Below are 15,958 nucleotides of genomic sequence, written 5' to 3' on the forward strand. Positions count from 1 at the left end.
ATAAAGGCCATATATGAAAAACCCGCAGCTAATATCCTCCTTAACAGGGAAAAAGAGTTTTTCCCCTAACATCAGGAACCACACAAGGCTATCCATTCTCACTCCTTTTATTCAACACCATACTAGAATTCCTAGCCACAGAAATCAGACAACAAAAAGAAATGTAAGGCATCCAAATCTGTAAGGAAGGTGTAGAGCTGTCACTATTTTCATGTGATATGACATTATATATAGAAAACTCGATTCCACCAAAAAACTGCTAGAACTGATTAATTAAGTCAAGTCACAGGATATAAAATCAATCTCCAGAAATCTGTTGCATTTCTATATATCAATAATAAAGGAGCAGAAAGAGAAATTAAGAAAACCATCCCACTTACAATTGCACAAAAAATAATAAGATACTTAGGAATAAACCTAATAACCAAAGAGGTGAAAGACCTATACTCTGAACACTATAAAACACTGATGAAAGAAATTAAAGATGACACCAAAAAATGGAAAAACATTCCATGCTGATGGGTTGGGAGAACAAATATTGTTAAAATGTCGATACTACCCAAAACAATCTACACATTTAATGCAATCCGTATCAAAATACCAACAGTGTGTTTTTACAGAACTAGAACAAACAATCCTAAAACCTGTATGGAACCACAACAGACCCTGAATAGCCAAAGTAATCTTGAAAAAGAAAGCAAAGCTGAAGGCATCACAATTCCAGAATTCAAATTCTACTACAAAGCTGTCGTAATCAAAACAGTCTGGTAACGGCACAAAAACAGACACACAGATCAACAGAACAGAACAGAAAACTCAGAAATAAACCCACAATTATATATATGGTCAATCTTCAACAAAGCAGAAAAGAATATCCACTGGAAAAAAAAAAAAACAAATGCTGTTGGGAAAACTGGAGAGCCAAAGAATATAACTGGACCACTTTCTTATACCATACACAAAAATTATTTCAAAATGGATTAAAGACCTAAATGTGAGTCTTCAAACTATAAAAATCCTAGACAACAGCACAGGTAATAACTTCTCTGCCATCAGCTGTAGCAACTTTTTCTAGATAGGTCTCCTGAAGCACGGGAAACAAAAGCAAAAATAAACTATTGGGACTACATCAATAAAAACCTTCTGCATAATGAAGGAAACAATCAACCAAACGAAAAGGCAACCTATGGAATGGGAGAAGGTATTTACAAATGACATATCTGATGAAGGGTTAGTATCCAAAATCTATAAAGAACTTAGAGAACTTAACACCCAAAACCCAAAGAATCCAATTTAAAAAGGGGCAGAAGACATGAACAGACATTCCTCCAAAGAAGACATACAGATGGCCAACAGACACATGAAAAGATGCTCATCATCACTTATCATCAGGGAAATGCAAATCAAAATTACAATGAGGTATCACCTCACATCTGTTAGAATGACTAAAATCAACAACACAAGAAACAACCAGTGTTGGCGAGGATGTGGAGAAAGGAGAACGCTCTTGCGCTGTTGGTGGGATTGAAAACTAGCGCAAACACTCTGGAAAACAGTACAGAGGTTCCTCAAAAAGGTAAAAATAGAACTACCCCAGGATCCAGTAATCACACTACTGAGTATTTACCCAAAGAATACAAAAACATTAATTCAAAGAGAGACTTGTTTCCTGATGTTTATAGCAGCATTATTTACAACAGCCAAGATATGGAAGCAGCTCGTGTCCATCAATTTTTTTTTTTTTTTTTAAGTATCAGCACTCTTGTTTCTTTCTTCCTTTCGATAATTATCTACATCATAGGTACTACATGTGTCTTGGCAAATGATAATAAAAAAAAGAATCTGTGCAGTGTAAAGAAAATTTGGAGACAATGCTGTTCTGTTTGGCCTATTAGTGAATTTATCTTCATTAAGTATTAAGAAATGACTGAAGATATTATATCAATTTATGAATTTGTAAGGAAATTTTCATACCTATGAAGCAGAGTAAGTAAATGTTTATGATTAACACAGAAGATCTTATTAAACCGCTGCACTGACAATATAATCATAAAATAAAAATTAAGGAGTAATTAAATGAGTTAAATCCTTTATGTATTTAGACATCAGCTTGTGTGTACTCTTTCATAAACATATTACTTTTACCTAAGCAAGATAATTTTGGACATTATCAATGAGTTTAGTAATGAGTGGATAATCAGAAGGCTATTACAGACTACTCTTTTACAAACTTAAAAGTAATGTAATAGTTTTGTTGCAGAAGAACACTTACCTTTTGGGGGGTAAAACCCTTAAAATTAGAAACTATTATTTGGTCTATAACGTAAGTGTCCGGTAATTCAAAGAGCTAACTGGTGGTTTTTAAGATAAAAGGACTGTTCTTTGGCTAGCTTTCAACGAAAGAAGTTCATGAGTGGCAGTGTGCAGAGAGGTTGAGGCCAGGGAGATGAGAGGCTGCAGTGAATCCTAATGGGGCTACTTACTAATTGTGTTACTTTGAGTAAATTTCATAATCCTTTGTTCCTTGATTTCCTCATCCGGAAGTAAGAAAGGCATAAACAGATGCTACTTCATAAGATTATTTTGAGGTTCATAGAGTTAATATGTGAAAAGTGCTCATTATTTTTCAGATTTTAAGGACAGCTACGATTATACATAAATATACTTATAGTCCAATAAATTTTCATATGGTAACATTTCTGCTGAATATATACTTAATTAATCCAGCAATTAACTGTTCCATCTTAAGTATGAACCGAAAAATAACTCATTGATTTGCAAAATACTTTATGTTGCCTCAGACTTCAGTCAATATACAGAGACAGTTGCAATATAGTCATTACATACACATACATGACACAGATAAATGCTTCAGGTCTGAAATAATACAAACAGGATAAAAGATGTAAATTATTTAACAACTTCCACATACCTACCTCAACTGCTTTCCTTGGTTCTTTCTATGTCTACTTTGTTATGTATTTATTTTTCTTGTCTTTAAATGTTACTACCAAAGTATACCACCTCTGTTTCCTATTAAAGTTTACATGGAAATTTGATATTGAACTCTGTGTACTTTGCATGCAAAGATGATACCTATACTATTCTACACAGGAAACAATTAAAAAAGTAGAGAAGTAAAACTGATAGATATGAGTGACTCAAAACATCTGTGGATTTTAGAAATAATTGTATGAGGTATTAGAGGGTTTAATTATAAGCAAATATGTTCTGAATTATTTTCAAAAATAATTTTGTTACAGAAGAACATTTACTTATTTCCTTTTAAAAGTTTCTACTTGAATTAAGAAGAGTTGCCTTTCAATGTATATTTCAATGTTTTAATATTTTCAAAATCATTTATCATCATCTTATATTGTATTTAGGTGAATTTTAATTTGTTTAAAAAAATTAAACAGCAGTTTACATTTCATAATATTTAAAGATTGTATTTTTAAGTAATCTCTACACCCAACGTGGGCTCAAACTCATGACCCTGAGATCAAGAGTCACAGGCTGACTGAGCCAGCCAGGTGCCCCTTTATGAGGGCATAGTATTTAACGTATGATCAATAATCTACATTTTCTTCATATGAATATTGTTAGTGTGGTCTCAGGTAAAGAACTTGATAGCTATAGGTTTCTGACTTTTATCAAGCCTCTCAAAACTCATGTATTATTAAAAATATGAAAATTTAACATTACCTTACCACATACTACTATTTACTTATACTTACATCAATTAATTTTAATTAAAGATATAATTTATTGATTTACAATGAATTAAAGACTTCTCAATATTAAATTAATATTGTTAAAATATACTAAAATTCATCATCTCTATATCTTTTCTGAGGAAAATAAAACTTTTCAAAAAGTAAATCTAGACATACCTCTAACATTAATTGTGTAAATTCTTCATTACTAAGGAATGTAGGTTTCCAGTCCTGTCGAATTTCACTGGCATCTGACTGTGCAGTGATTTCTGTAAAGATTATTTGATACATTAGTGGCATACTCCAAACACCGGGTAGGGCTAAAGGGTGGTACTAAAGTCCAACAACCTGCCTTCTCTCCTATTTAAAATGAGAACCATGGGCAATAACATGTATTGGTCTAGGTAGGTATTAGAAGGCCCAGTGATGAACTGCATGGGCTAATGTGGCAAGCTATCGCCTTGGATTGGGTCTCCTGGGAATACCAATCTCTGGTTTTTCTCTGGGAGCTCTGACAACCTGTATTGTGGAAGGCCTGAGACTGCTTCCTACTTGACATAATGACCAAATAGGAATCAGAAGAAGCAGATTAGTATCAAGCATCAGAACAAATTCTTTTTCCTCATCCTTCTCTTGACATTTAAATGATGGAACCTAGAGCAGTCAGTCGTAAGGACATAAGCCTGGAGGAAAGGAGCCAAGGAGGTCAGTCCATCATTCTGCTTTTACTGAAATGACCACAGGCTTGCCTACTGCCAAGCAGCAAGATTCCTCCCAATTTGAGGTGCTCTATTCTTAGTAATCAAGGAGACTAAATTAAGATTTGGGGCAAAAACTCCCAAGTAATAATCTCAGAGTGATTTTGCTTAGTGTCCTCTTGCATGTTTTTAAACTGGTCAAAATTTGGAGATCCCTGGCTTAGGCACACATTTTAACAAAATTATTAGAGTTTATTTTGCAACATTTTTCTAATAGATTTAGATATGAGAAAGCTATTCCTTAATGATGAAATCTCAACTATTTAGGTAATAAATACTTTTCCATTTTTTAATGCAGACATCTTAAAACAACCAAAACAAAAATCTATGTCATAGATATTACTCCACAAAAACATATTCTACTTTGCTGTGAAAAGTAGGGACCAGGCTGTTTTGATTTTGTGTTATCAGATATATAAATCAAGCATATTAAACTGTCACCCAACTTTTGGCGTACTGTAAATGCCTGTACTACTAATATGAAGAGTAACTAAAGTCTAGCTACTAATTCTGTGGAATATAGTCATGTTTTTCACATTCACACCAATTATATACATTCAGAAAAAAGACTTAAATCCACAAGCAAATCCCATCAACTTTAGTTAAACACAGACTTATTTTAGAGTATTAATAATAAGTATCTAAGAATTCCCTTTTAATTTAAGGTAAATTTTACTTTTCTGAGAATGATATACCCAATTTTGAAAAAAAAACTGATCTACTTAATGCCAGTATTAATCTTCAATTATCAGGGGCAAATGTATGCATATTATTTCATTTCATTCAGCAATCATTTATTGAGCTGCAATGTCTGAGGGGACTAAGTGTGCTAACAAGAGACACTAAGGTTAGTGAGAATAGTAACTGCAGAGGTAAAATGTCATAATAAAAGTGAAGACAAGCAATTATGACACATTTACAGAAGGATCAACAGAATTTGGCAACTGTGATGTAGTACTAAGGAAGATGGAAAAAATTCAAAAGTCTTTTCAGGCTTGAGTCCTGGGGCCTGAAATGATGGTGGTATAAAAATGTAAAAAGGGAAGTTGAGAGAAAGAGGTGACTTGAGAAAATGAAAATGAGTTCAGTTTTAGATGCACTGAGGTTGAGGACATGCAAAAGAAAGATCCAGAAGTTATCTGGATACAAAAGACTGAAAAGTTTGCATCTAAAAATACAGATATGGTAGTTTAATAGGGAGAAAATACTTGAAGCTATGGAATGAGATAACCAAGGGAAAGAGTGAAGAGAAAGCAAAAGCACAAAAGACAAGACATTTAGAGGGCAAAAAAATAAAGTTTCAGTTAGAAAGTGGGGATGAATGAAGAAGTGCAGTATAACACAGACCAAGAAAAAAGAAAACCAGTGGAGGATGGATTAAAACTTCCAGTGCATTAGGTATAAGAAAAAGCTACTGCTATTATCTGATTGGTAGCAGAATGGGTGGGGCTTATGGCATTTGTGAAATTACCAAAAATAATTTCAGAGAGTGATGGAGCGTAAAAATCAGCTTGGTAATGCATGACTCAGTGAGCCCGGGAGGAGTGAATAAAGGTACTAGTTACAAATTCTCCTTTTGAGAAGTTTTGTGGTTTCACTTGCAGCTAGAAAAGGAAATGTTCCAAGTTTTTCATCTATTATCTCTGTTACCAAAATACTTAATACTCTTTAACTTTTTCTTTTCATGACTCATTTATAGTCAAAGTGATTTTCTTCAATTAACAAATAATCACTTTATTTTATAAACAGTGTTTAATTACTAGACATATACTGAAATCTTCTTTAAAAAAAATTTTTTTTTACATTTATTTTTGAGAGACAGAGAGAGAGTACAAGTTGGGGAGGGGCAGAGAGAAGGAAAGACAGAATCCAAAGTAGGCTGCAGGCTCGGAGCTGTCAGCACAGAGCCTAACACGGGGCTCAAACTCACAAACCGTGAGATCATGACCTGAGCTAAAGTCGGACGCTGAACCGACTGAGCCACCCAGGTGCCCCTAACATCTTTTAAAATGGCATATAAGGCCCAAATGATGTGGCTCCTGCCTTTCTTTCAAATATACCCATAATTTTCCAACTCAACTATGCTCCAATTACACTGAACTCTCCCTGCTTTTGCATACAATACTTCCTATTCCCTCCAGGTGAAATGTGGTTCTCTTTACTTAACCTAAAAGGAAGACTCAGTTGAAAAATCAGCTATTTTTAAGCCCTTCCTGACATTTTTTTCCTGTGTTCTCACAACGTGTTTACGGTTTGTGAACACTACTCACATTTTAAATATCTACAGGTGAGGAATAAATAAATTAGTTGTAAATTAGTTATTCACATGTTTGTCTTCCTTGGCTTAAATTTAATTGAGGGCCAGGACTGCTACTCTTCACCCCAAGAATCTAGCGTATAGTAGGCACTAAAGAAATGTTTGTTGAATGAAATAAAGAACATACCAGGAAACCTTTAAAAAGGCAATTGATTTCTTTCTCTTAAAAAAAAGGTATGGAAGCATCCAATTTTAAGAATCACTGTCAAGATTTCTACCACATTATATAAGAGAGAGTCTGTTATTAAAAAAAAAAAAATCCATCTTATAAAGTTAAAATTTTACCTTTATGTTTTCGTAAAAAATCAATGCTCTTCTGCAGAACAGTAGATTTGTCCATCTTCCTAGCATTACCAGGAAGCATGGATCCCAGTTCTTTAATGAGAACATTAAATTGATCTCTACGTTTCTTTTCAGATTTGTTTCTAGATACTCTGATGAAAAAGAAAAGCAGTTTTCAAACAATCCATTTGATGACACACATAATTTAATACAATGCTCACTTCGGACACAACTACAAATCATGTATTCTGTCAATATAGTGATAGTAAGTATTTATCCACAAGTTACCAACAATGTACAGTTAATTTGGGCAGTAATTTTCTTCTCAGTTAATCACTAAAGAAACTTACATATTAAGCATTTAGCATATATGTTCTTAGAAAAATGCCAATAAGACAAACTTCATTCAAATCTCAGGTTTTATTTATTTAACTTATTTAATACAAATACCAAGTATTTGTATTTTCTTTAGTAAGTTATTATGAATATTACTGAGATGCATTTGTGAAAGTGCATATAATGTGCATATAATTATTCAAAATTACTAAGTAGGAGAGTTATCCATCTCCTGTAAGTTTTAAATTACAAACAAATCTAAAAATGAAAATCTCTCTACCCTCAGGCTTATCCATATAGCCTTCCACTTTATTTCATTATTCCAGCCTCCACCACAGAGCTATAACCAAATGGCTGCATATCTCTCTCTCCATCAGGCTGTGTACTTCTTGATGACAAAGCCCCAATTTTTTCATCTAAGCACTTAAACGTAACAACTAACAAACAGTAAGCACTCAAAATATGCACGCCAAAAGAATAATTAGTACTATTTTATGTGAAGCAGCTAACCAGTAAATAAATACTAAGTGGCACCGTGACCTTCAAACAAGTAAATACAATTATTTATAGACCAATTAATCATTCTATGATTAATGATTCTATGATTAAAGCAGAACTCTGTCTGCTTTGTGAAGTCAGATTTTTTTTTTTTTAACATAAGCATCATGCCCAGTGCAGAGCTCAACGTGGGGCCTGAACTCACAACCCTGAGATCAAGACCTGAGCTGATATCAAGAGTCAGATGCCTAACTGACTGAGCCACCCAGGTGCCCCTGAAGTCAGATTTCTTAATTCTGTAGAGGGAAAAAATATAATGGCTCAAATCTCTTAAGAAACGTAAGATATTAAACTGACTCCATCAAACAGCGAGTGCTTGCTATAGTAACAGAGACTATGCTAATAAAGGCTAAGGATACTGGGAAAAGACAACCTCTTTCAAGAAATTTATCTAATTCCTATGGAAATGCAGAGTACTGAACCTGTGTACTGAATGGAGTCACAGAGGCTGAGAAAAGGGTGTGGTAGTGGGGTAGATGTATGCATGGCATTACAGGTATAGGAAACTTACCCAGGAATGAACTCCTGTCACAAGGAATTCAACCTGGCTAATACGGTCAATGGATGGGCTTTCTGTGCCCAAGTATACTAGAGTTGTGGCGGTGGGTGAGGAATAAATAAATACTGGAAAAAATCATAAAGTTTTTATGTTACATAAAAGGATTTTAATTTAATCCTGAAAGCCAGGGGAAGGCACTGAAAGGTTTTAAAGCAAAGGAATGACGTGACCAGAACTGCTTGTTGACCATTCTGGCATCACAGTGATGAAAAGATCGAGGCTTGGTGAAACAAATTCATTTAGCAAATACTCGTGAAAATTTATTGTATGGCAAACAAGCCTGGACGTCAGATGACCATTTAGGAGGCAGCCGCAACATACTAGCCTATAAACCATGGCAGTGGCAGTGTTAACAGAGCAGTGTGGGTTTGAGGGTTAAGAGGCAGTTCTATCAATTCCAGGTAAATCAGATCTGGTTTGCAGTAGGGAAGCAAAAGGGAAATATAAGAGGATTCCCAAGTGACTGATAATGCTGTTTATTAATGTGAGATACAACATGTGATACTGGTTTTGGTGCACAGATGGTTTGCAGAATTTAAATATGATGAAATTGCCTGTTTCACATTTAAAAAGACATACACAAAAGACTTAGATATGCAGATCTAGTTATATTCCTCTAGAAAAGAGTAAGAAATAAGCATCTGAAAATTAGCATATATGAAGTATCTGAACACACGGATAGAGGTAAAAATAAAAGCCAATATTCATGGCATACTTATGTGCCAGGCACTACTGTAAGCACTTATGAAATCTCATTAATTCCTATGAGGAAGACTTTATTACTTACAACTTTTCATTTTACAGGTGACAACTGAGGCATAAAGAACATGCCCAGGGTCATACAGCTACCATGAAGTAGTAATTCAAACCAGACATTTTGATTCCAGGGGAAGAAAATACACAGAAACCAAATATTGCCAACTCTACTGTTGAATCGTAACCACTAAAGCAAACTTCACTTCACTGTTATATTTAGGCTGGAAGTTCTCAGCCCTTGTAAGGACCTCACTGACAACAGGCCACAGAGGTTTCATTTTGGAGGTGGGTATAAAACTCCCTTTGTTCTTGGTTCAACACTAAGGTACTTTAACTCATCATAGTTTCAGTCAGAGTTCAGTGTGGTTCTGCTTAATTATGACAATATTGTGAGATTCTCTGTCTTCCTCCAGTGTCTTCCAGAGCCACAGTATTTCTGGTTCCCTAAAAACATGATCAAACCTTCAGAGTGTTCGAAAATAGGATACCCTTAGCTACCTTATCTATCTATAAACTTGGCCTTCAACACTGTCCAAGTCAATTCCTTAGAGTTCTGCTTCTTTTTTCAGGCAAGACTGATTATTCCTATCTTAACAGATTTTATCTCTATCCTAAGGTATTTTGTAAAAACTTTCCTCCACCAGATTGAGGTTGAGGGATACGGGTTGTCCTATATATTTTTAGCTTCAAATCCAGGTCTTTTTATTTCCTGGAATACACTATATAGTTGTCTTCAAAATCTTCTTCTTAGATTTTAATCATTCGTTAGAATATTCTGCAATTTACCCAGTTATTGTGAATATTTTTCTTATCCCACTACCTTTTTTTTTTCCTTTTTGCTGAATACAGACATTTAGTAACTATTACTTATTACATGTTTATCTTTGTACCTGTAAATAATACTACAACAACGTCTACCCTTGTCTAAGCACCCACGTAGTTCAACACAGCTGGAAAAAAACACCCAGAAAGTGCTTACTGCCCACTCTCAGTGACTACAAACTGCTATAATGCTACCCGGAGCCTCCCTCTCCTAATACTATAATTAACTGTCAAGCCTCCTGTTTAAGGCAGCTCACATCAACACTACCATGGCTCTAGATCTCACTCCCTCACCTCCACGATTTACTTTCCCTTCTACTGGAGAATAAAGGCATGTGGAGGACACAGGAGCCTACCCTGAAAGAACTCCCAATTGCCAAAGCTGAAACAATTTGAGCAACAAAATAAAACAGCACTAGAGTATAACTTAAACTATAAAATAAATATACATGAGTTCATACAGACATAAACGAATGGGAAGGACACAATTTTTTTACAGAAGTATTTCAAATATATGTAGATATCCCCTTCTATGGGAGGTGGAGCTTAATTCCCCCCATCACTACTTTGAAGGTAGGCTACACTTAATAACTTGCTACCAAAGAATAGAACAAGTTCAGGGGAAAACAGTAACTACAAATGTGAATCCAGGCAAATCCTACCTTAGCCAAGTGATGAAGGTTAACATCCTTAGTGATGTCTTATGGATATTACACACTCCAAATATGATGTGATGAGAGGAGCACTTTTACAGGATAACCTTATTAATTTATAAACTGCATACTGATATTCTAAGCTTTTCCACCTTGCTAATATATCTAAGCTCTTAAGACAGACAGCTTTTGGAAATCACTATTTACTTTTATATTTACTTGATTATTCATTTAATTACTATTTTGCATCTTAAGATGAACTACCTTTTTGCTTTGTCCTTGTCATCTTCTTCCACCAACCCATCAAATATACTACCATCTTCTCTAAAAGAAAAAAGAAAGTCGACAGAGAAAATAAGAGCAGACTCATTAAGCAACAGCAATACCAAAATGACATGTGAATCAAATCAGTTACATCCTAGGATTTTTCTAAAATTAAAGGATAGTACAAATTCAAATTCAACTAACTGCTAACCTGTTTCCTAATAAATATTAGAAAACTAAAGTTTATCCATGTTTACCTAAATTTTTAAAAAATTTACCACAAATGTGAATTTTAAAACTACTTACTTAGCTTACTGTAAATATGACATGCAAAAATCAGAATTTAATTTAACCGGAGGTTAATACCTTGTTTTAGACTGTTAGTAATCAGCGAAAACTATAGACAGTCAGTGTATCTGCCATCATATAAAAATTACTTCATTTGAAATTATCTTTAACAGCATAGTTTAAAAAAATTATTTTGAGACATCATATTAATAAAACCACAAATTGCTCATGAGCATCACAACATCTAGCATTTAACTTACATTAATACATTTCATTCATTACTGATTCATTTGACAAATATTTATTAGTACTCATGTGCCAGGATCTATTCTGAACATGAATACAGAGCAGTTAATCAGACACAGAGGTCCCTGCTCTCATATGGCTTATTTTCTAGTAGACCAAAACAAATCAACAAGGGAATATTGACAAGTTTTCTTTTTTTTAAGGGGAGACTTTAGTTACTGCAGTGTTACTTTAGTCTCAGTGGTAAGGGAAGGACTTGCTGAGGTGGGGAGATCTAAGCTGAGAGCTAAGTGACAAGAAGAGGTTGGTTATGGGAAGATCTAGGGGAACAACATTTTAACAAATGAAATCAAGAGCCCTGGTGGCTAACCCCTTAATCTAAGTAGCAATATTAAATAATTTCAGGTGACTCAGGAGTTTTACATGAATTCACTATTCACTACTTTAATCACACCTTTCTAAGGCCTATAAAGGCACACAGAACGTCTGCTGGACCCATTGTTGAGAATATCTGCCAATTTTGTATCACAGAGGTCCATATCTGGACTTTCCAGGTTCCATGTGTGCACTGCAACTTAGGAAAACTTCTGTATGTATATGCATTTTATTGAGGAGAGAGTCCATAATTTTAATGATATTCACAGAAATAATGAACTCTTATTAAAAACTGCTGTTATGTCTGAACACAGATGTTATCTCTAGATACTGTCTCATCTAGAATGGGAATTGAAAATCACTGAGAAGCATAATACCACAATCATATTTAATCTCTCAGGAGCAGTGAAGGAACATCCTTTCTGAGGAGACAACTATACATAGAGCCCACCTGAAAATATGGCATAGCCCAAAACTATGGCAGTGCTGCAGGCAGGCCTCTCTAAGGAAACTCCTTGCCCCTTAGGTCTTAAGTTCTGGTAGAGTATTTATCTTCACTGTTTATCTCACAGGAAAGGGAGACAGGCTGGCCCCAGACGTCAAGTCACTTCTGTATACAACTCTAGCTACAAAACTTTTAAAGAATCCCCTATGGAAGAATCACACAGTACACTATAATAAAAATACAGGAACTTTAGTGTCAGGCCAACATAGGTCATAATTCCAGCTCATCACTTAACTATGTGACCTTAAACAAGTTATTCAACCTCTCTGACCTATGGTTGCCTCAGCTGTAAAATCTCATGGAATTATTGTGAGGTTAAATGAAGCAACATATGAAAAGTACTCTACACATTACCTATCAAAGAGTAAGAGCTTAAAATATGTTACTGTATGTCATCAAATTAAGAACACCACTGACTTTTATAAAGACTTGTCAGTATTTCATATGCCACCAAGAAAGAAAAAAAATGCTACCAATTAAACTATGATAAGGCAATTGTAAAATGAATCTCAGTGTCACTGTTAAAATGTAAAAAAAAAAAGTCTTAAAATCAAAGAAGCAGGTTTATCCTTTTCCCAAGAATATGATTCAAAGATTATAATTTCAACTAATAAAATCCTAATTATAGCTACCACTTATCAATCTCAAATACTAGAATGCTTAAAGACATGGAGTTAGCCCCAACAGATAGATACGGAGAAAAAGGACAACACATAAGGAGAAAAAAGATTCCATAAGGTGCCAGGGAAACATGTGCCAACTATCACAATTTCTCTCAGAGCAGCTCTGACCAAATCAAACTCAAAATTACAGTTCAAGATCTGTTTAGGACACAAGCCATACACTGGACTTTGGCTATAGATAACATTAACATATCTTACTATTACACTATGTTTACTCAATATAGAAACTGAATGTAATAGGAATTATGTTTAAGCATGAAACTCCGTATCAGTTTGATAGAGATCATTACTCTAATAATAAATTTTAAAATACCTTTATAGGATTCAAAATAAAGAGTCTCTAAAAACATACCTGTCGACAATCGAGCTCATTTTACTACAGCTTACGGTAAACAACATAACATATTACGTTTTCGTCTTGTGGTAGACATTTGTACTTCTCCTTGGGTGGAAAGAAAAATATATAGTCATTAGTTTTCAAAAAAAAAATTAGTCTACAAACAGTAATGTTGAGAAACACTTTATGTTATCATAGAGAATTCAAATGTTTTGGCTTGTACCAAAGGCTGAAATATTTTCAAGCAAATACCTTTAGCTGGGGCATATTTAAGGCTTTTTCCCTTCTAAAAAAGGAATACAGGGGAAAAAAATTGAAGTTCATGATTAATTTTATATTATAAAATAATAAAGGTTACTCTTAACATTTAGTATATATATTAGACTATGGAACTGTAAATAGGCTATAATTCAAAAAGATATATGTACCCCTATATTCATGCAGCAGTTATTTACAATAGCCAAGATATGGAAACCTAGGTGCCCATTGATAGATGAACGGATAAAGAAGATATGAGATGTGTGTGTGTCACACACACAAACACACACAGACACACACACACAGTGTGGAATACTACTCAGCTATAAAAATAAAATCTTGCCAATCTTGACAACATGGATGAACCTCGAGGGTATCATACCAGGTGAAAGAAGTCAGACACAGAAAGACAAATTCCATATGATTTCACCTATATATAAAATCTAAAACACAAAAAACAGAAACACTCATGAATACAAACAATAAACTGGTGGTTGCCGGGGATAAGAGGGAGGATGACTGAAACAGGTGAAAGGAAGTAAGGCCAACAAATTGCCAGTTACAAAATAAGTCATGTGAATAAAAAGTACAGCATAGGGAACATAGTCATTAATATTGTAGTAACATTGTATGTCGACAGATGGTAACTACCCTTATCATGGTGAGCACTGTGGAATGTACAGAATTACTGAATCACTGTTTATACCTGAAACTAATATAACATTCTATGTCAACTATTCTTCAATTTAAAAATAATATCTAATCAACAAACATTTGTTGAAAGCCTATTTTCTATTAAATAGTATGCTAAGCTTTAGGGATAGAAGGATAAAAGTCCTTATAGGCAAAAATCTGGAACTGAATAGGGAGACAGATACCCAGATAATAGTAAGAAGGATAACGAAGGTATGTAGGAAGGAGTCCGGAAATATTCTTGATGACAATGAGTTTGTCAGATAGTCTAAATTGCTATTACTAAAAATATGGTCCAGGCCGGGCAAAGGCCCTTTATTGGCAGGGCGGAGTGGTGCTACCCCAGAACTGGGTCCCACAGTGTGGGATCCTTTAAGACATCAGGTTTTGAATCTCAGCCGATCACCTAGGAGACGAGGGAGACCATAGAGCAGGACAAGCCAGCTGCCCGCACTACTCTGTAAGGGCTGCCTGAACAGCGAGGTTTGAGACACCCGGTCCAGGGAGGACAGATTGGGGTACTGCCATTTTTCTCTTCATCACCAACACAGTGGGGCTTCAGGGCCCCCAGTGAAGGCAGGACCTGCTTACACCAAACGCCGCCCCTCCGTGCCTAGCAACTGCTTATCTACTGGAGTGGGACTGACACTGAGGGAACCAGATGGCCTCTCCTCCAGACAGCACAGCCACTGATCTCAAACACCAACCGACAACTGTCCTGCAGTTATGTATGTTAGTCTGGTTTTTTTGTTTAACTTTTTATTACTATTATTTTTTTTCTCTTCTCTTTTTTCTACCCTCTTCTTCCCCCCCGCCCCCCCCCTTTGGAATCAGATTCGTAGTCTCTGATTTGACTTTTGGTCATTTCTTGTTATGTATTTTTTTTTTTCTCTGCTTTGTCAGTCTGTTTAATCAGGCATTTTTATTCTTTTTACATCTTTTCTATACCTCCTTCTTTATTTTCCTTTCTCTCTCTCTGGATTAAGCCTTGTAGTTTCTCTGATTCTCTGCTTGGTCTTTTTTTCCACCCCTCTCATTTTTCTCTTTGTATGGGACCAAGTCCCCTGCACTTTCCTTTTTTTTTTTTTTTTTAATTTCTGAACAAATGTAAGCACACCTGGTGAAAGGTCTAAACAATCCACCACCATGAGTAAGGAGGAGCTTTGTAGAAGAATGACCACTGTGATAGAGCAGCCAAATATGCAACAGCCGAGTGCAAGCAACACACTCCAAAAACGCTTCCTGAAGTGCAAGGCCCTGGACAGCGTATAACCCCCTTTTCTTTAATTTTTTTTAATGGTTATTTATTTTGAAAGAGAGAGAGTACACGCGAACAGGGAAGGGGCAGAGAGAGGGGGAGACAGGCTCTCCAAAGCAGGCTCCAGGCTCTGAGTTGTCATCACAGAGCTGATGCGGGGCTTGAATGCATGAACCATGAAATCACGGACATTTAACTGACTGAGCCACCCAGGCACCTCTGACCCCTTTATAATATAGTAGTTCTCACAGGTGCAGGACACATAACAAGCTATTAAAACACATAAAAGACAGA

The 15,958-nt window shown here is 35.2% G+C and overlaps 1 protein-coding gene across 2 annotated transcripts in view; it reads right to left on the reverse strand.

Annotated features, from left to right (window-relative positions):
• Positions 1–15,958, reverse strand: part of CLOCK (clock circadian regulator) — a 131,336-nt gene that overhangs the window by 60,597 nt on the left and 54,781 nt on the right. Inside the window, exons 4-7 of one of the 2 annotated variants that reach the window (XM_047091361.1) lie at positions 13,471–13,560; positions 11,022–11,081; positions 7,077–7,225; positions 3,894–3,985 (exon numbers count right to left, since the gene is read on the reverse strand). In XM_047091361.1, coding sequence (XP_046947317.1) covers positions 3,894–3,985; positions 7,077–7,225; positions 11,022–11,081; positions 13,471–13,517 — 348 coding nt within the window. In that variant the 5' untranslated portion in view covers positions 13,518–13,560. Of the gene's footprint in view, positions 1–3,893; positions 3,986–7,076; positions 7,226–11,021; positions 11,082–13,470; positions 13,628–15,958 lie in introns of those variants that run through there. The other variant, XM_047091362.1, reaches the window with a different exon arrangement.

Source organism: Lynx rufus, unplaced genomic scaffold, assembly GCF_022079265.1.
Source record: "Lynx rufus isolate CCGP_SWC_20201006 ecotype Redwood Valley unplaced genomic scaffold, mLynRuf1.p SCAF_3, whole genome shotgun sequence".
Classification (NCBI taxonomy): domain Eukaryota; kingdom Metazoa; phylum Chordata; class Mammalia; order Carnivora; family Felidae; genus Lynx; species Lynx rufus.